The sequence below is a fragment of the Gymnoscopelus braueri genome (assembly GCF_963280865.1).
Source record: "Gymnoscopelus braueri genome assembly, chromosome: 15".
Classification (NCBI taxonomy): Eukaryota; Metazoa; Chordata; class Actinopteri; order Myctophiformes; family Myctophidae; genus Gymnoscopelus; species Gymnoscopelus braueri.
Window position 1 is genome coordinate 40,667,384 of NC_137620.1, and position 22,127 is coordinate 40,689,510.

Genomic DNA, 22,127 nt, shown 5'->3' on the forward strand with positions numbered 1-22,127 from the left:
TATTAAAAATATCTTGGAATAAATTCCTTACCAAGAAATGTCTTCACTAATGTGTTTGTAAAAGTGTCTAGTAACACATCTCATAAAGACTGAAATGCAGTTTCCCTAGGGGAATTTTTGACAGCTGCTGAAAGTTGGGGAACCCACCATAACCTTATGCGGGGGAAACATACAAGTTTTATTCTGTTTTAAGTAGCATGTGAGGGGTCAAACTAGGGTGTTTTTATGATTCTGAATCCATTGCAAGCAGTTGTTTTAAACCAAAACTACTCCTTGGGCTAAAAATGGCCCAATCTCAATGGGCTTTTTACACAAAAAGTATACCTGGAAAAGGATGGCTATGGCCGTTTTTAGCCCAAGGAGTGGTTTTGGTGCAAAACAAATGCTTAAAATGGATTCAGAATCATAAAAACACCCCCCTCACATGCTACTTAAAACAGAATTAAATTTAGATTTTTTTTACATCTTTTTTTTAACCAAGGTTATGGTGGGTTCCCCAACTTTCAGCAGCTGTCAAAAATTCTCCTAGGGAAACTGCATTTCAGTCTTTATGAGATGTGTTACTAGACACCTTTACAAACACATTGGTGAAGATCTTTTTTGGTAAGGAATTTATTCCAAGATTGGAAAATACTAATATCCCCTGACTATAATGATTATGTACAATATTTAGTTTGAGGACAATATCAATATCAATCTCTTGCTAATAACAATAGAGGTCCACTGCTCTTGAAAAGGACTATGACATGAAAAGTATTGGAGCACATCTTATTATAAATATAATTTATTGGGTAAAATGTGTTTACTATCAGTGTGTTTCAGTACATTCCTCTCTTACACGTATCATGAGGCTTGTTCCAGCTCACATTCAAACTGCCAAAAAATACTGTATATTGATGCTGTTATGCAGAAAACCTTTATAGGATTTTGTTCATGAAATAATGCCCTAATTTGTGGTGTGAGTGACACGGTTACAATGCTTTGTATTTGTTTCTGTAAAACAGCAAAAGAAAAAAAAACACTTAAACATTATTTATTTATTATGTTATCAATCATATTTAAGTGATTTCAGGGAGGGACAGAAACTAACTCCAGTCACTTTCAGTTCAGGGGTTCTCATTGTATTGTTGAATCACAATGTTATTGTATGACTTGGTAATCTGGGTTCAGTTACTATAGTGTTGAATGTTTCATATTGTTCTGGGCTTTGAAGAGACAATGCTGCACATTTTCAAAAATAGTGGAAATAGCAGATCTACAAGCTCTCCCTCTCACACACACACACACACACACACACACACACACACACACAATTAATCAGATATTGGTCTTGTCCTCTCAGTCCTCAGACTCTTTTAACATCTATCTTCACATCCTGTATAAAACGTCATCTAAACATGGAGACAACTTTCACAGAGAGACAGAAACATTCTTCAAATCAGACTAAAACACTGTTAGAGGTTGCAGACTGACATTTATTTTGAAAAAAAAACAAGTCAGTGTAAATTAAGTAAAGTTAATGAAAACATAATGATTACCTGATGGTCTCAAACTCCTTTATATGAATTGAAACATAATTTTGTCATTTTGCCAGATAAGTCGTGAGCTTGTAGATATTAAAGAAAGTACAGAAGCTTTTCCCCCCCTCTTTTGTTTTTAACATGGCTTCATAAGTGTGTAACTGTTTGAAGGACTCAGAGGTTTCTACTGTATTTACAAAATGGGGTAAAAACATTGTTCATCACATTAAAATGTTTTTATAAGCGATTAACTGTTGACACACAATACCCTATTGACACATTGAGGAGGAAGACATTACACCAGTGGTTCTCAAACTTTTCAGGGAGAGACTCATATTTGAACTGGGGACCAGCCACCCTGACAAGCACTTGGAATTGCAGGAGTTGAGGCATTACATTTAGTTTGACTGTGAAAAGAGCAGATCTACAAGCTCACAGTGAGCTTGTAGATCGGCTATTTTCACAAATTCTCTCTGTCAGGTAATATTTGGCCAATTTTTGACCATTTTCTATAGTATAGTTTGTTAATTACTTTTGACACAGTAATGTCTCATTTTAGAGGTATTCAATAGGTCTTAAAAAGTCCTTAAATTGTCACTTTAGAAATGTACTCTGTATACATTATACATACACTATACATGTATGTACGGTATGTTTGTGTTTGTAGGTTTGTTTACTGTTGAGTGAGAAAACAATGTTGCACATTAAGCAAAATATCATTTGGGGACCTCCTGGGGGTCCCTACCCACAGTTTGAGAACCACTACATTCAGTATAACCAATCTACACAGACTGACAGAGGGCTCTGTAGTAATATCAACAAGATAACAGGGCATACTGTATAATGATTGTCTGCAGCAGGCTTATTAAAGAAATGCAATGAGCGGAACACAATGGATTGATTGATCATGATGGTGTAGTATACTGTACACATCATTCTTACACATGCTTTATCTAGAAGAGAAAATCTATCATCAAATGAAGAAAACAAAGTTTTTAACTGAGTATCATCATCAGTATTCTTAACATGTCTACCATGTCTTACACAGCTCTGCTGTATCTCCATAGTTATAAAGCATTATCCCTGGATAGAGAGGTTGTGTGAACGTGGTTTGAACTGTGTGTAGGAGGGTCATTGTGTCAGAAACACTGTAGAAGGACAGAGTACCTGCCTTGTGGTCCAGGTACACCCCCACTCTGGAGGAGAGAGGCCCTGACACTTTAGTCTGAACTCTGTTGTGTATGAAACTGTAGTTTTTACCATAGCACTGTAAACACCAGGATTTATCATTGTCTCCAAAGTAGGTTTGTCTGTTGACGTCTTTATAACAGACTGCTATATCAACCCCTCCACCACTACACTCTACTTCCCAGTAACAACGTTCAGACAGACCCTCTGTACACAACACCTGATAGTTGCACGTAGTAAATCTCTCTGCATGATGAGGGTAAGGTTGTTGTAGTGTTACAGTCATCTTCCTCTTCTCCTCTGACAGGGAGAGATTTGTGTGTATTGTGTTCATGTCCAGAGACAGAGGAGAGGAATCTGTGAGAACACACGACAAAAGAAAAATCAAACCTCATGAACCTTATTGTGTTTAGAGTTAGTCTCTCAGATCAAACTCATTAGAGCTTTAAATAACAACATATCAGAATGAAACTTCAACGTTCAGAACCTGCATCAACGTGGACTCACATTGTAAAAAGTCCTTTCTGGTCTGAGGCTCCGCTGGATGTAAAACATCAACTGGAGACACAAGAAAACAGTAAAGGTCATCATGACATTGTAAAGGATTTCTATGTCCACACAAAGGGTCAAATCCAATAGACTTTACTGCTGACTTCAGGCATGTAAAACATACAGCGTGAGCCTACAGGAGGTCACAACATACGACTGACGTAAAAGACAACAACAGACCTGCTTTACGGCAGTGTCGTAACGTAGCTCTCTTAAAGGCACAGTCACATATATAGCATATGACGAGACATCATACTGAAGAATGGATTAAACTGAAGTTCCAAGGGTTTTGTCAAAAAGTTTCAAGCTATTATAGCTTGATAGTAATCATTGCTATTATATAGTGTTTGTTCAGTAACAGCTGTCTCCCCAGCTCTTCAGTAAATACATTTTCAGGTGGGTTTCACATTTCATTCAATCAGGAGAGAGAACTCCTCAAGATCATTTATTAAGAACGAAAATATAATAAAAATGATAATAAATTATAATGAATATTAAATGGTGCATTTATATACTGTAGCGGGTGACATGAAACACAGGTCACACTAATCTACTGCCCGCCATACTACAGGCTTTAGTAGCCTTCCCAGACATACTTCCACCTGTACAAACTGTTTCAACACTTACAAATGTACTGTACAGTATAGGGGCCGGTTAAAACACAATAAAGACATTTAAATCTGACCCTAAACTTTCCTTTGAGGAATATTCTTGCTTAAATTCTTCAATGTTACTGTTCAATCTGACAGACAGCCAACCTGTGTACCATCAGTCTGCTCCAGTTCAAATATCTCCAGTTGCCTTCTGACTTCATCAATCCATGTTCACTATGATGGCTGGTTAGAAAAACAAGAAACACATTTAAATCTCACCTCTCTTTGATATCTCTGGCCAAGTTGTCTTCAGGATGTTGTCTAGTTGGTCTCTCAGACCAGACACCACATCAATCACATCTGTGAAGGAATTCACAGGACAGATGACCACACTGGGTGAGACTGGAGATCCACTGGAACTGGAGAGAGACTGGAAACTCTGGAGAGAGACAAGTAAACCAGTATAGACAGGGATGGAAGATCATTAAACCAAGAGATCAATAAATTGGTACATTGACCAAACACACACACACACACGCGCGCGCACGCACACGCACACGCACACGGCCACACGCACACAAATGATGATTTAATTTTTCTCTAATTCTCATGCAAATAATTGCGATTAACAATGTGATTGTGTTTTTGGTATTGAATATATAAATAAAAAATATACATTTCCGTTCCAATCTATGAACACAAATTGTACAGGGCAGATATTGAATAATTTTATACTTTCAAAATATTTGACAAAATAGTGGAAATAGACAATCTACAATCTACAAGCTCAGAAGCTGATCTTGTAGATCTGCTATTTTTGGAAAATGCTTACAATTATGACAATTGTGGAAAATAATTGTGATTATCTCAAATAATTGTGATTAGGCAATTATGTAATAATTGTGACAGGCCTAATTCTGACAATATTATTGTGGTCTGTACTCTACAACTACTGTATCTAGCAACTATATTAGTATTAGTAACTACCAGCATTAATAATGTCATGTTATGTAATATACTATGATGTCATGATAATATGACATGATGGAATGAGATGAAAGAGATGAAATATGAAGCTGATTTCTCCTAAATGAGTCAAAACCAAACAGTAAAATGCCATGTGTGGAACCTGAATGAAAGTGATGATGTCATCAGTGTTGGACAGCTCCTCCAGGTCAGCATGTCTCCTCTCCAGCTGCTCCATGTGGTCCTCCAGCTGCCTCAGGAGAGCCTCAGTCTGAGCCACTGCAGTCTGCTGCTGATCTCTGATCAGTTCTTTAAGCTCACTGCGTCTTCTCTCAATGGAGACCATCATCTCACTGAAGATCCTGTCACTGGCCTCCACTGCTGCTTCTGCAGAGCTCTGCTTCACACACACACACAAACGCACACGCGCACACGCCGAAAGGAAGAAAGAAACTCTTGGTTATAAGTTCTCATGTAAGTGTAGAACTTTGTGGGGAATACATTCAGTCACAACATAACATATGTTTAACCAACCAAAACAATAGCCTAAGATTCTACAAATTCACAACACATTCGTCGTCGTGACGCGTTGTGAGCTTGTAGATCTGCTATTTTCAAGAACATCTTGATAGAATGTGAAAACATTTGAATAACTTTGTAACATTTTAACAACACAAATCTTATATGTGGATTGCTGGCACATACATATTTTCAAATGTGGGTCTGCAGCCAAATACATATTAATTGGGGGACCTTGACATGAAAAGGCTTGAGAACCACTTCTTTAGTGCTTCTGATGACACAAGGCACTGTCTCATCCATATACAGTAGCATCACAGTAAACACAAGAACAAGAACTATTATCATAACATCAGCTCACGTTCAGGGCCTCCATGACCCGTCTCAGGTCTTTCAGCTCCTTCTTTTTCTCCTGGATCTTCTGCTGGACTTCCTCCTGCATTGTCACCAGCTGTTTCTGCAAGAAACAGGAAGAGACAGTTTGGCTTGTAAACAAAGCACATTTTCAAGTCGGGATACCAATTCTATCCAATCAGGAGAAAGAGAACTCATACAGGATACGAGGTCAAAACAAGTGAGATTTGGATCCACACATCATCTTAAATCAACTTTGTAACTTCCTCAAAATACACTTTTGCAGGGGCAAGATGAATTAACTCATTCAATCTGGGAACACATCTGTGTCATTTTAGATTTTAGCTATAACAATTATTTTTATAACTTGGCTATTAAAAAAAAAGCAGATCTACAAGCTTGTAGATCTGCTATTTTAGAAAAATCTTTAACATTTGTACAAATCTTTGAATACATTTTTGGAAACAACATGTTTAACTCAAATCTTTGCTTCTGGGGGTCCCTGGAACAACATATTTTGATGGGGATCGGCGGCCTAAAACAACATTTTGGGGAGTCCTTGACAAGAAAAGGTTTGAGTGCCACTGATATAGCAACGATAGTTTTTCAGATAATTAAGACATTTGTTGAGACATTTGACAGTTACAAATGTTCGCTTTAAGAAATATGTATTCAATGATTTGCACAAATCTTCACGATTTTTCAAAATGAGCAGATCTACAAGCTCATAGCGCTGCACTCGGTGCCACGCTATGAGCATGTGTATCTGCTATTTTTGAATAGCCAAAGAAATCTAAAATGACACAGATGCATTCCCAGATTTAATGGGTTACCATTATGAAAAGTGATCAATTGCGTCTGTTTTTCATTGGGTCCAAAAGGAGTGTACTTCATCCTTTAATACTTGTTATTGTACAACACCCTGGTTTGCGCTTTTAATGTCTCTGACATGATCATTTAGTTCTGCTTCTATATTTAAAACATGATCTCTCTTATGATTTATCTTCAAGTGATCGTGGTCCTACCTGTTTCTCTGCCTTCTCTGCAGCAGCTGACACCGTGTCATGGCCCTTATGTTCATACATGGTGCACAGATAGCAGATACACTGGTGGTCTGTGCGACAGAACACCTCCATCAGCTTGTCATGACTGGAGCACATCTTCTCCTGCAGTTTGTTGGTGGCTGGGACCAGCTTGTGCTTCTTCAACGCAGGAACATTGTAGTGAGGCTGGAGGTGAGTCTCACAGCAAGAGACCAGACACACCAGACAAGACATGAGAGCTTTGTGAGGTCTGGCTCCGGTGCAGAAATCACAGGCCACGTCTGCTGGACCGGCGTACAGCAGAGCAGCAGAGGCAGAAGGCTGCTGACCTCCTGTACTGCTCAGCTTCATCACACCCTGGAAGTAAAAAGAGGTAACACAAACAACAACACAACGACTTACTGACATGAGATATTCACACACACAACTATAAAACATATCAGAAATATAAACATTTATCGCTGTGTAAACACGCTCTAAATTCTTACCGTCAGTCCCTCGGCGCTCATAATGGAAAATGACAAACACAGCAATAACACCCTGGTCACAAGTAACACTGATGCATGCAGAACACACTCCTGTTCAGCAAGCATCCACTCTATTTATATGGGTTGGTCTACCCATGTGGGTGAAACCTTCCGTTGATTAATCATGTGACTTGTGTATTGGAAACACAGGCTTTAGCACTATTCTATAACAATGGCCACTGTACCCCAGCTCCTTATCTGACCTAATCAATCAACCCTCTCAACACTCTCATGTGACTCTCATGTGACATGTGCAAAGTCCCCTGATTTCAACACTCTAGGTCAGAGCTGTAGTTTTTAGAATTGTATATATTTTTACTTATTATTATGACTAAATATCCTTCTGAAAATAAGATACAGGAAGGCGCTAGATTCTAGCGCCTTCCTGTATCTTATTTTCAGAAGGATATTTAGTTCTAGCGGCTAGAAGGCCACATGTGCAGGTAATACAAACGCCACCGTTACATCATAATAATAGATTATTCTACAGACACGCTGTGAACTTGTAGATCAGCTTTTTACGACATGCCCAGAAAGGGGACGCTAGGGTTCATGTGGTTAATATAATGTTTCTGAGGGCAAATGTCAGACTTTTCCTTCTCCTTCCTTTTTGTCTTTCTCTTCACTTATAGATTATAAGTGAAGAGAAACTTCACTCAGTTCCCAATTTAATTTCCACAAGTCAACGCACGCACACACGCGCATGCACGCACGCACGTGCACACACACACACACACACACACACACACACACACACACACACACACAAACACACACACACACACACATACATGTGCACACATGTGCACAACCACATACGCACGCACGCACACTCTCTCTCTCCCCCTCTCCCTCTTTCTCTCTCTTCCTTCATCCTCTCCCTCTCCATCATACGATGGTCTCGGACTCGGACAAGCCCTTCCCGGTGAAAAAGTCCCAGAAGTTGGTGACGGCGGCGGAGGAGGGTTTGCTCTCCTCCTCCTCCTGGGGCGCCGCCTGCTTGATCCAGATGCTGTTCTCGGCAGCGGAGCAGCCCCCGCCGCCCACCAGGGAGAAGCTCAGCGTGGAGCCCATGGGGGGCCTCCCGTCCTGGGGCTGGCGCTCCGAGTCGGGGGCCTGGAGCCTGGAGGAGCTGCCGCTGCTGTCCGAGGGGGGGGGGGGGGGGCTGAGGCAAGCTCAGCAGGTTATGGTGGGAGTGGAACTGACGCATGTGATGGATGGACTTGCCCGGTGCCGGCTCTGCAGCGCCACCTGGAGGGCGATGGAGAGACAAATAGTTTTTAATAGTCAAACACACACACACACACACACACACACACACACACACACACACACACACACACACACACACACACACACACACACACACACACACACACACACACACACACACACACACACACACACACACAGTCAGTCCTTTCATGTCAGATTTTAACATCTATCTTCACATCCTGTATCAAACATCATCTAAACATGGAGACAACGTTTACAGAGACAGAAACAGAAGGATAAACATTCTTCAAAATAACACTCTGCAATAGAGATTGCAGCCACAGTGCTCACATTTATTTTGAAGAAAAAAGTAGTTTGTTGATTACTTTTGACGCAGTAATGCTATGTTTTAATTTTCATTTTAGAGGTATTTAAAAGGTCTTTAAAGTCCTTAAATTGTCACTTTAAAAATGGACAGATACCCTGTATAAACTATACATACTGTATGTTGGTTTGTTTACTGTTGAGTGAGAAAACAATGTTGCACATTAAGCATAATATCATCATTTGGGGACCTCCTGGGGATCCAGATGCAAAGTTTGAGAACCACTACATTCAGTATAACCAATCTACACTGACTGACAGAGGGCTCTGTAGTAATATCAACAAGATAACAGGGCATACTGTATAATGATTGTCTGCAGCAGGCTTAGTAAAGAAATGTAATGAGCGGAACACAATGGATTGATTGATCATGATGGTGTAGTATACTGTACACATCATTCTTACACATGCTTTATCTAGAAGAGAAAATCTATTATCTATTATTAATCTATTATCTATTATTATAATTATGTTGGACATTATCAACATACATAACATAATGTGTAGTAACCAACATATAGTATAACCAAATCAAAATCAAAAATAGTCAACAAGGTGTTTTGTGTAGCAGAACATGTAGTTTAATGTGTGGTTGTAACTTGTAAGGTCATCTCACCTCAGCCAGCAAGGTGTTCTTCCTCAGAACAGGTCTGGGACTGAAGCTCTCTCTGCACTGGGGACAGCTGTAGACTCCAGTCTCCTCATACTGGTCCCAGTAACCCTCAATACAGCTTCTACAGTAACTGTGTCCACACTGTAGAGTCACTGGTTCCTTTAGAAGGTCCAGACAGACAGAACAACAGCAGAACTGGTCCTGGTCCAGATCACATGTCTGTTGTTGTTGCTGCTGCTGTTGTGCCATTTGACTGACAACCACACTCACACTGAGAAAAAACTTTGGTTTACTCTGAAGAGAGACTGGGTTTCGTTTCCTCTGTAGAAAACTAGGAGAGGCAAAGACATCTATGAGGCAAAGGGAGGGACTTCCTGGATGTTTGCAGGAGGCAGTGGTTTTAAAGAGACAGTGAATGTGTAGCACAAACAGGTTCAGCTTGTGGTTGAACGTTGTACAGCTGGACTCTCTGACTACACCATCATTTCCCCTCTATGTGTAAAAGCCTGGTGGTGGTGACACAAGGTTACAAGATAATAGGGGGTATTTATTTGGGTAAGAGTATGGCAGAAAATGTGTATTTTAGTAAAATATCTCGAGACTTTCTCACTAGATCCATATTCTCTCCAGTGAGTACATATAGTATTATAGTGAAACACTCTAATAAACTCTAGGATTACAAATATGTCATGGCAAGACAGGTGAACTCATAATAAAGGGGAAACATGAAAATTATACACGGGTGACATCTGGTGGCCAATTCAGTGATGCCTTATTGCTGCTTTGTCATTGCTTGTCATCTATTTTTTCTGCTTTTTTTTGTCCCCTTACTTCAGGTTCAGCTGGAGTTGTACCTGAAGTGTTGATGGAATGATTCATTGTGTGTTATTTCAGGAAACAAGATTAAGTAAGTTCCTACTGCTGATTAAGTGAGAGAAATGCCAGCAGCATTGTCAAAATGAATGATGAATGAATTCCATTCAGTATTGTGACCTCAGTGGACAGGACAGTGGTACAGTCGACTGGACCTTTGGTTTAACAGCTTTAACTGTCAGGGGACACACATGAACATGTAACCTATAGTTCAGTACACTTGTCATTGGAAGCAAACTGGATTTTGCTCAAATTTGCTTCTGAGTTGCATTTCATCCTATAGTATCAAGTGTAGCCCATAGCATAGTTGATACTGTTAATGTAATTGTTGTACAATATGTTTTTAACAAGCATGATGCTTCTGCCATAATTTTGAAATCATTATTAGTCTAATTCGCATGCATAATGTCACATTCTGAGATATTATGGTTGAATGATGGACAAAATATATTTTCCCCACAGATTTCTTTGTTATTTCTTTGTCTTGACTTCACTGTAAAAAAAAATGGTGTGCTATAAAACCTCTCCTACAGTAATTCATAGCTGTGTTATGTACAAAGCTCAGAACACACAAGTTTCAAAGTATACACACTTTTAGGCATTGGCTGTTGGTTTACATTAACATGGAATAGAAAAGCATAAGTGTAGAGACCAAAATATAGGCCTATAATCTTGTACTGTAATTATGGAATATAGTGTGGTAAAGTGCATTAATCTGTGGAACTATTTGCCTCTATTGAGATGAATGAAAGAGTCCAGGCATGGCTTCTACTTGGTTACTTTATTTAAGGAGAGTCAAGAGTTAACATCACATGGCAGCTTTCGGCAGGAAAAGAGACAGAGTTCAGCACATGGTAGACATGTATACCCTGTTTTCTATAGGCGTGTGCACGAGGTGTGTGTGTTAAGATCCAGATCTCTAAACAGTGTGTATCCAATGTGTGTGTGGGCATGCAATGATGTGCTTCAGTGTGCACGTAGGTGTGTGTGTGTGTTACAAATACTAAGACGGTGTGTAAATGTGTGTGTGCTAAATTAAGTTTGGGTGGGTGCGTGTGAATCCATTGTACATAAGTTAGATAAGACAATGTAGTGGTCAACTAAGGTCAGAAGGTCCAGGAGCACTGGCCCCTGGATACCCAATGGAATGGGTCCTTTATTCCATGTGAAAAGGCTTTGAGGTTTCTGCACCTAATCTAGAACCTTCTAGTATCAGTTAGAAGGCTGACGCAGTAGGCCTTCATTAGTAATGTGCATGGTTACATTGTAGTGTGAGTGCATTACAATATGGGTACTGGTATATTAGTGTATAATGGTATATGATATTATGTATAGATACATGTATGTAAGTACGAACACTATGTGCTGTTTTAGATCACAGTTAATCATTGACCATCGGAGTTTCCTGTGTGTGGCATTCAGTGGGGGATGAGTGTTTTGAGGCCTGTTAATTATGTGGCTCAAATCAGGCTCTGTAAGCCCTTATGTGTGTTCATCTCAGGTATCTCTCTCTAGAACTATGCTATTTCAATATACCACAATAGTAAATCTCTGTTCAACAGCAGAACGGTCAACACCTCATGTTCTTTCACAGCAAAGCAACAGGCACTATGCAAGCAGGCTACTGTATTCTGGAAGGAAAACAAGGAACCATTCATTAAAAACACTCTCAGACCTCTGAATAGGACCTCATAATAATCATTAGCTTTTGCTTTCCAAGCCTCACTGTGTCAATCTTTTCCAGTGAGAATTGAATGTACGTATTTGTTAAACTTGTGGAATGCTGAAAAAAACAAAAAAAATATCTAAAAAAAATAATACTGTGAATGCAAAGTTGCATTATATGAGATCTTGTTAACCTGAAACATTCAGGTTATGTTTCACTTTGGACACAAGGGGGCAGCGTTCACCATTCGTTTGCTTATAGCCATGCAGGATTTTGCTGTCAATACAAATGGAAAAAAAAAATTCTTGAGCAAATATCAGAGTAAAGGCATAATAATGATGTACAATATTTAGTTTGAGGACACTATCAACCCAACAGAAAAGTGTTTGATTAATCTCTTGGTTAATAACAATAGAGGTCCGCTGCTCTTGAAAAGAACTATGACATGAAAGGTACATCTTATTATGAATATGTTTTATTGGATACAATTAGGCTTGTTCAAGCTCACATTCAAACTATCAAAATACTGTATTGTCGCTGTTATGCAGAAAACCTTTATCTCCATATTTACACTTTATGATTTTCTTCTTAAAATAAATAATGCCCTACTTTGTGATGTGACACTGTAGTGAAAATAACACATTTTGTTAAACATAGCAAAAAAAAAATCATATTTTAGTTTAATGGCCAAAATAGGGACAGCAGCACTATTTGTGGTGGGAAAGAGATTAATATTTGAAATTGTCATCCTATGAACGGAAAGAATAATGGACAGAAGTATGTGTTCCTCTGGATTGATTTCCATTGTATATTCATTCATATTTCAACTAGCAGCAACTAGCAGCAGCAACTAGAGCAGCAACTAGAAGCAGCAACTAGCAGCAGCAACTAGCAGCAGCAACTAGCACACCTCCCTTCCAAAACCACTCCTAGCCAGGGCTCCCTCACTAAAGTAAAAACACACACATGCATGTTGACTGTTGGGTAAAGTTGGACAAAAACAGGCTAATACAGGAAGTTCATTTGGGTTATATTGAGCTTTTATTTTAATTTTAATCACTCTCTCTTTGAGGTCTGCTTCCGGGAGGCATGTGTTCTTGGAGCGTACACACATGAGAAGATGTAGTCACACAGGACTCCAGCTGATATTAGTATAGTTCCGACTGGAACTACAGTTTACAGGAAACACTGTAGTCCAAGTAGTCTATAGGAGGAACTAAGGTTCACCCTGTGATGTCAAAGAGTAAACATTCCAAATTCAAAATAAAAACATAGAAGCGCTGCCAAATCATCTTTATTTTGTCCTCCACTTCATGAAAACAGGATTTGGGTTCAAAATCAGGGAAGTGGCCCTTTAATCTGTCTGATGAACTGATGAAAAGCATTAGAGAGCTTGTGACTAAATAAACAAAACAAAATGATACAGCCAATGTACTTAGGACTTCTATATTCAATATTGTTTTTAACCACTTAAAAACCCCAGTATCCGTATTGTGGTCACAGAAAATAGCCGATCGACAAGCTCACAACGCGTCGCGCTGCGACGCGTTGTGAGCTTGTCGATCGGCTATTTTCAGCAAAAGCTTTCCCCACAATAACCCAAAACAGAAAAGACACTAGTATTGAGCCCTGAGGGACTCTGGTTACCCATATGAGGTTTAAGTGGTTAATAAACATGATATGCGTCTGCCATCATTTTGAAATATGTATTTCCCAGGGAATCAGTTTCTGAAATATAGTCATTAGTCTACTGTGCATGCATAATATGTCACATTCTGAGATATTATGATTGAATGATGTTTTTAGAAAAACAATCATTTTTCCCCAGATGTTTTGGTTTTGTAGGTCTCGACTTCACTGGACATAAAAAACAGGGGTGCAAAAAAAAATCTATGGGGGCCAAACTGACTTTGATAAAGTGAGTGAAGGGCCACACATTGGATTTTTGAATTGAAACTTGAAATACATAGTGGTGAATTATGTTAAAACTGCATGAATTTGACAGACACGATAGACTAATTTATAATAGGGTCAAGTATTTTTATTTATTTTTTAAAGATATTTTTGGGAACTTTTTCTGCCTTTATTGATAGGATAGTAGGCTGACAGGAAATGGGGAGAGATGCGCCTGGACCGCCAGGCCAGCGGACACTCCTATCTTATTTTTTTTTACACCTGTGCTGTCTGTATCACTCACTTTATCAAACATATTCCCTATTTTGCAAGCCGTCTTATGACTTATCTTATTTTTTATTTTGAAAACCATTTTAAAATAGCGAAAATAGCTTCACTGCAGATCAGCTACCGTATTTAGTAATGTGCAGTTTTAACACTTTGCTAAATTAACCGATTTAAAGGCCTATAATCTTTCATTGTACAGTCTGTTACCAGTTCAATTATGATTATTTTTGGGGGTCACAGCCTGAACAGGTTGAGAACGACTGGGGGGTTATAGATAAACAACTGCCTATTGACTGACTTAGTGACTATTAATTCTCCACTACATCTCAGAGGTGAGTGATGGGAAGCAGTTTTAAGATAGTCAAAGGGTCAATGCCCCCAGTACCTAGAACCACAGTGGAAACAAGACTGCAAGGACTTTTGTGGTGTTATCCTATTAGACAAAGTGTTTGACTGTACTCGTGCTGTTTTTACATTTCTGTCCAATAAAATGTTAAAAAGGGGAAGTACTACAGTAAAGTAAAAATAACTCTGAATTGTACTTAAGTACAGTGCTTGAGTAGATGTACTTAGTTACTTTACACCACTGGTCTATTGTACTATTGAGAAAGTTATGTGAACTTGAAAACATCTTCTATTTTGCTGAAGAAGTTCTAATAAACTGACTGAAGAAAAGAGACAGTTCATTCATCATTGTGCAACGGGAAAATAAGTAATAAATGATACAAAGTCCAGTTGTAATCCAACGTTAATGAGTTATGATGATATGGCATGTCAATGATGTCATTCATTATGAATCTATGTGTGGAAGCCTCTGATGGAAAGTAATTACATGTATATAGAACATGTATTGAAGATTACTGGCTAAATTGTTTAAGTGTTCAATTAGTAAAACATAGAAAGTGGATAAAAGTAAACTCAGCATTATATTTACACTATGTATAATATTTAATTATTATCATTGTGCAGGGAACAATGTAGCATAGACACAAGTTTGACTTTTACACACATATTTTTATAAATGATTAAATCGAATAACCGTTGACACACAATACCCTATTGACACATTGAGGAGTAAGACATTACACCAGTGGTTCTTAAACTTTTCAGGCCGCGACCTCCCAGAATAATCCTATTTGAACTGGGGACCCCCCAAAATAATATTTGAACTGGGGACCCCCCAAAATAATATTTGAACTGGGGACCCCCCAAAATTATATTTGAACTGGGGACCCGCCAAAAATAATATTTGAACTGGGGACCCCTGAAAAGAATCATATTTGAACAGGGGACCACCCAACCTGACAAGCACTTGGAATTGCAGGAGTGGAAGCATTACATTTAGTGTAACTCCATTGATATTGTGAAAATAGCAGATCTACAAGCTCACAAAGCCTCGCGTTGCAAGGCGTTGTGAGCTTGTAGATCAGCTATTTTCACATTTTCTGTCTCTAGGTCAGGTAATATTTGGCCAATGTTTCACCAGTTTTTATAGTATAGTTTGTTGATTACTTTTGACGCAGTAATGCCATGTTTTATTTAAATATTTTAGAGGTATTCAATAGGTCTTAAAAGTCCTTAAATTGTCACTTTAGAAATGTGCAGACCCACAGTTTGAGAACCACTACATTTAGTATAACATTACATTACATTACAGTCATTTAGCAGACGCTTTTATCCAAAGCGACTTACAATAAGTTCATTCAACATAGGTAGGGAACCAATCTACACAGACTGACAGAGGGCTCTGTAGTAATATCAACAAGATAACAGGGCATACTGTATAATGATTGTCTGCAGCAGGCTTATTAAAGAAATGCAATGAGCGGAACACAATGCATTGATTGATCATGATGGTGTAGTATACTGTACACATCATTCTTACACATGATTTGGTTTTCAACTGAATATCATCATCAGTATTCTTAACATGTCTACCATGTCTTATACAGCTCTGCTGTACCTCCATAGCACCAAAGCATTATCCCTGGATAGAGAGGTTGTGTGAACGTGGTTTGAACTGTGTGTAGGAGGGTCATTGTGTCAGAAACACTGTAGAAGGACAGAGTACCTGCCTTGTGATCCAGGTACACCCCCACTCTGTAGGAGAAAGGCCCTGACACTGAAGTCTCAACATTGTTGTGTCTGAAACTGTAGTTTTTACCATAGCACTCTAAACACCAGGATTTATCATCGTCTCCAAAGCGTGTTTGTCTGCTGATGTCTTTATAACAGACTGCTATACAAACCCCTCCACCACTCCACTCTACTTCCCAGTAACAACGTTCAGACAGACCCTCTGTACACAACACCTGAGGGTACAAAGCAGACACACACACACACACACACACACACACACACACACACACACTCACACACACACACACACACACACACACACACACACACACACACACACACACACACACACACACACACACACACACACACACACACACACACACACACACACACACACACACACACACACACTCTGTGTGTGCTTGCAATACTTTGCCACGCTTTCTCCCTGGATCTATTTATTGTGGTCGCGTTTCCTTCGGCCACAGAGAAAAACGCTGCTCGAGTTTTGTTCCCCGCTGCCATGATTGGTCAAGTTCAAGGAATCTGCGCTCGAGTTCATGGTCTTTTATAGAAATACGTCGTCGGCGAATCGCCGCCCATTTAGCCTGGCTTCATTATCCTGGCTGGACACAGCCTGGCTTGACATAGCCTAGCTCGACAAAGTTGCTCCTTTTCAGCCTGGCTTGGCGTCTCAGGAACGGAATAAACGAGGCTTTTCGGACCCGACTTTGTCAAGCCTGGATTTGGCTTAAGGCCAGGCTTTTTTAATTCACCTTTTGAGGAACAGGCCCCTGGTTATTACCCAGGCGGCCCGGGTTCGACTCCCGGTATAGGAACTCAATGATGTAACATCATGATTAGTGTGCGTGGGAATCTAATTTTAAACAAGCTTAGTGCTTTATGAGCCTTCCAGTTTAATACACCTTGTATTGTGAATTTGTGCTTCCATGTACTGTTGTTCTGTTGTGTGAAACTATGGGAGAAAGAAAAGCTGTTAATCATGACATTCAGGCCTGGGCTGCAGCGTGGTGGTCCAGGCACCCTAGGCTACAATGCCAGCATGACAGCGTGTTCGAGTCCCGAATCCCGATGACAATTACTGCATGTCCATATATTATTATTATTATTATTATTATTACAAGGAGTGTAGCAGTCCAAATGTCCCATAGCCTGTATGTCCCAGCCACCCCGCCCCGGCCCCACCCATACCTACCAACCTAATTATAGAATAGCAGATCTTCAAGCTCACAACACGTTGCAATGCGTTGTGAGTGATGGTGTAATGGTCTAATTGTCAGGCTTTCACCTTGGGGATTCCATGTTCAAATCCCAGTCCTCCAACAGTTGATGGAGTGCTTTAAATTTTCGAAGGCTAAAATACAAAAGAACAACTCAAAAGCACTAGAAGTCAAATCTGGGGTTGAACAGCAACTTTACTAACTGAAGGCTAACATACAAGAGAATGTTTCAAGAATACTTGGAGACATCTGCTGTGAGTCACTGAGCGAGCGATGGTCTAATGGTCTAATGCTCAGACTCTCAGCACAGAGATTCCATGTTCAAATCACAGTTATTTTACATAAAGAAATTCAAAACCATCTAATTCAATTATCTCTCTCCCTGCTGTAAAGTAGGCCACAGGGCTCTAAGCTTGTACAAAAGCCAATGGATGGTTTCTTTTGATTGACCAACTATTGACTTGATTGTTTTGATTTTGTAAAATGTCAGGCATAGAGTTATCCCCCTCAAGGATCCCTGGGGTCCCCGGACCTCACTTTGAGAACCACTGTCCACCACAGAATACAATTTCTCACTAAATCTATTTACTAACTAAACCAATAACCAGCATATATATGTAGTGTGCTTGCTTGGGTTGCTCATTTGGCATTTGAATCATACTCTGTTAATACTGGGCTCACTAGCTCAGTCAGTGTATGATTACACAATGTCAAAAGATAAGATAAATAATCAACTAAGTGTTCTTTATAATTTGTTGTATAACTGTTGCGTTGGCATTGATTACAAATTTTCAGGGCTGGATTTTGTCACCTCACTGTAATGACCTTATTTTTGGCATCACAGATACAGAAGATAATAGTCTTCATGAGTTACTTAGGCTACAGGTTGGGAAAAGCCATGTTTTAAAAAAAAGGGGGAAACAGCGCCCCCTGCGACGTCGTATGGACGTCCAAAACGGACGCCCAAACGACGTCTGAGTCAGGACCTCAGTCAGTAAGTAAGCTGACAGAGTGAGGTCCGACTCGGACGTCGTTTGGACGTCCGTTATGGACGTCCATACGACGTGGCAGGGGGCGCTGTTTCCCCTTTTTTGCTGTGTTTTTGCAACTAGTGAGGTCCGACTCGGACGGCGTATGGACGTAACGTTGTATGGACGTCATATGGTTGTGCGCACAGTGGGGGTAGTGCGTTGCAAAATGCATAAAGAAATAGTTGAATATATTCCTTCACTTCAATAAATCAAATATGATTGTTATTAACTAACTACCATAAAGAACATAATGTAAAGCAGGCTAAAATAATTATGTCAACAAGGCAGGGATGTTAGCTGGTATTATCATTATTATTATTATTATTATTATTATTATTATTATTATTATTATTATTATTATTATTATTATTATTATTATTATTATTATTATTATTATTATTATTATTATTATTATTATTCATGAGTCACATGACTATCAAGTATATTGGTCTCATGTTGACATTTGCTCAATTAGTGCATTTCCCCCACTGATATAATAATAGTATTCTGTATTTTTTGTATAGTGTAGTGTAGTACGGTGGTTCTCAAACTTTTTATTTTTTTATATATATTATCAAGGACCCCCGAATTAATGTATTTGGCCGTGGATCTCAATACAAGATTTGTGTTGACTAATTATGGGTCCTCATCCTACCCAAAACTTATCATCTTGGGGTGCCTGCTGGCCTAGCGGTCCAGGTGCATATCATATATACTGGTGATCCAGCTTGCCAACATGTAATGGGTTCAACTCCCGATCCGATCCCGACGACCCTTCCAACAGGAGATATTTTTCCAAGGGGGGGGGTTCTTGACCACGCTGGGGGTCCCCCCCAGGACATTTTTAACAGAGTAGATGTAATTTCCAGTATTCTGGTGGATTTTGGGAGTTTGACACTTTTATCAGGCTTTACTTACATAGGATACATGAAAAAGTTAAACGTAGCAATAAAAGTGCCATATTTAATAATACCATTTTGCTGTGGACCCCCTGGTCACTGACATGAGTGACATCACAAGGTATTCTTCATTTTACATATGGTCCAGTATATTATTAATTCATATCAGTCACTGTATTCCAGTGGGGCAAGGCACCCTACTGTAAGTCTTAAACAAAATATATAAAACAACCCTAACAGTGGGATAAAATCAATAGAGAGTATGCACATGCGTCACTTTTCCACTGTGACATCTGAAATACATTTTACACCCATATCCTCAGACAGATATAGTGTCTGCTGATGGACACACTAGATAGCGTCCAAACAGCACTTTTTAGTCTTTTTAGTCAGTCTGTCCAAAAAGAGGGTTAAACACTTATACCTCTATGATTCAAACACACCCCAAACACACACACACGAAACGTCTTTTTAAAAGCTGTTTATTTAAGATGTGACGGATGTCAACACAACAATCTGAAGGGAACAACAAACGCTTCAGTTAAAATAAGGTGACCGTTATTTAAAATGATTAAGCAACAAAAACAGAACGATTGATGGAGTAATAATAACCAAGAATTAAACATGGACTAAAATACAATAATTATGGGTCATCAACATCCACTGTAATCACAAAGAGACACAAGACACAATTAAGGGAACATCTTTATGTATCAGCTAACAGTATGGAAACTGTATAAGGCTATAAATATGATTTGTAATCAAACTGTACAATCTATTCAGTTAAATGAACAAAAATGTCCCAATCTGGTATTCACACTGTCACAAAATAATATATTTAGAGATTAAGCATCATTAGAATAATCTCATTACGTTTATATACAAATGATTTATTATCAATAGAAATAATCAGTTTTCTTCCCCTACATATTCATAATCACACAGGGAAATATGTTTGTCACAGTCAAGTCATGACAGGAGTACTGTATTGTAATGTATGTAAAATGTACACAGCTGGTTTCTGTGCTGTCGGGCAGAAACCAGCTGTGTCCAAAATATAAACTTTTCAGGAAATGAAAAAGAAAAAAGAAAACCTTTTAAGAACAACACAATACTGCCTCATTAAAGTGGCAACTTTATGCATTGTCAGATACTTGAATGTGTCCTTCCTTATATTATCATCACTTTACCCAAATACAGCTCAAGTGGAGTTTTTTTGACCATTCATGTTTTTCCGTCTGACTTTGTCATTCTAATCAATGATGGAAAAAACAGCAGATAGGTGGTTTGACCGACAGTTTGATGATACAATGGACTTAGGAGGTTTAGTCTTTAAGCACTTTTTAATAATTTTCATTGGTTAAATATTTGTAAAACCCACACACAGACACAAAAGGTGTTCAATAGCACTGATTTATGAAAAAAAAGAAAAAGTAGCAAAATGGAGATAGCTGGTTTCTACCCGATAGCGACATTATGGTATGTATGAATGGTACTGCATTATAAAATACAACATATTAATACAAATGGCTTACAAGGCCACTGTGGGCTGATGGCTAGATAATGATTCTATGGTGACAGCCCAGAACAGAAAATCTCACAAGTTCAATTCCCAAGACAGCTAGTTTATCTATCCTACCTCTAGTACTGCTGGCTTTATATCCTACCAGGACCTCTAGTACTGCTGGTTTTATGTCCTACCAGGACCTCATGTACTGCTGGCTTTATATCCTACCAGGGCCTCTAGTACTGCTGGTTTTATGTCCTACCAGGACCTCTAGTACTGCTGGCTTTCTATCCTACCAGGACCTCTAGTACTGCTGGCTTTATATCCTACCAGGACCTCTAGTACTGCTGGCTTTATATCCTACCAGGACCTCATGTACTGCTGGTTTTATGTCCTACCAGGACCTCTAGTACTGCTGGCTTTCTATCCTACCAGGACCTCTAGTACTGCTGGCTTTCTATCCTACCAGTAGTACTGCTGGTTTTATGTCCTACCAGGACCTCATGTACTGCTGGCTTTCTATCCTACCAGGACCTCATGTACTGCTGGCTTTCTATCCTACCAGGACCTCATGTACTGCTGGCACTGACAGATCTAACCTGTCAGTGATTACATCAGGAGAATACCAGGTTACCACTTAAACCCTCGATATACACAGTGAAACGGACCTGAGTTTCAACTGTACTCTCGTTTCCTTTTACACCAAATCTCTTTGTCAGAAATAGCTGATCTCCAAGCTCACAACGCGTCACATTTTGACGCGTCATGAGCTTGGACATCAGCTATTTCTGGTGAACGTTCCCCCCAGAACAGTGAAATTTGGGGTTCAAGCGCTGAGTGGTCCGGTACTACGCTGTGCTCCTGGGCGATGGCCGCCAGCTCCTTCAGGAACTCTGCGTACAGGATGACAGCGAACACTCTGCTCCGGGCCTGGGGGGGGATGGGCGGGCTGGGGGGCAGGCGGGGGGTCTTCTTCCTCGTTTTGAGACGGTGGGGAGACGCCATCATACGGAGACGACCACAGGAGACACGCCCTGGACAAGAGACATGCAGAACAGAACACCCAGGCTGTTATAAGAACTAATGAAACACTTGACTTGAATAGACCAAGTTAGAAAGACGTTAAACTAGCCCAAACCAGATTAGGCTAGAAGGGACTAATCTAAATTGGACTAA

General features: G+C 39.5%; 1 protein-coding gene and 1 long non-coding RNA gene across 2 annotated transcripts; both read right to left on the minus strand.

Annotated features, from left to right (window-relative positions):
* Window positions 1-4,868: 4,868 nt before the first annotated feature.
* Window positions 4,869-9,720, minus strand: LOC308101548 (E3 ubiquitin-protein ligase TRIM47-like; the record flags this gene model as incomplete). The annotated part of the gene is made up of 4 exons (XM_080450970.1): window positions 4,869-5,213; window positions 5,697-5,789; window positions 6,715-7,089; window positions 9,475-9,720. The coding sequence occupies 4 exons, from the start codon at window positions 9,718-9,720 to the stop codon at window positions 4,869-4,871; spliced, it is 1,059 nt and encodes a 352-aa protein (XP_080307096.1).
* Window positions 9,721-21,099: 11,379 nt separating this feature from the next.
* On the minus strand, window positions 21,100-21,613 carry LOC308102460. Its single transcript, XR_013934658.1, has 3 exons — window positions 21,538-21,613; window positions 21,452-21,485; window positions 21,100-21,219 (listed from the first exon to the last, which is right to left on the minus strand). It is a non-coding gene; the product is annotated as an uncharacterized lncRNA (long non-coding RNA).
* Window positions 21,614-22,127: the final 514 nt, after the last annotated feature.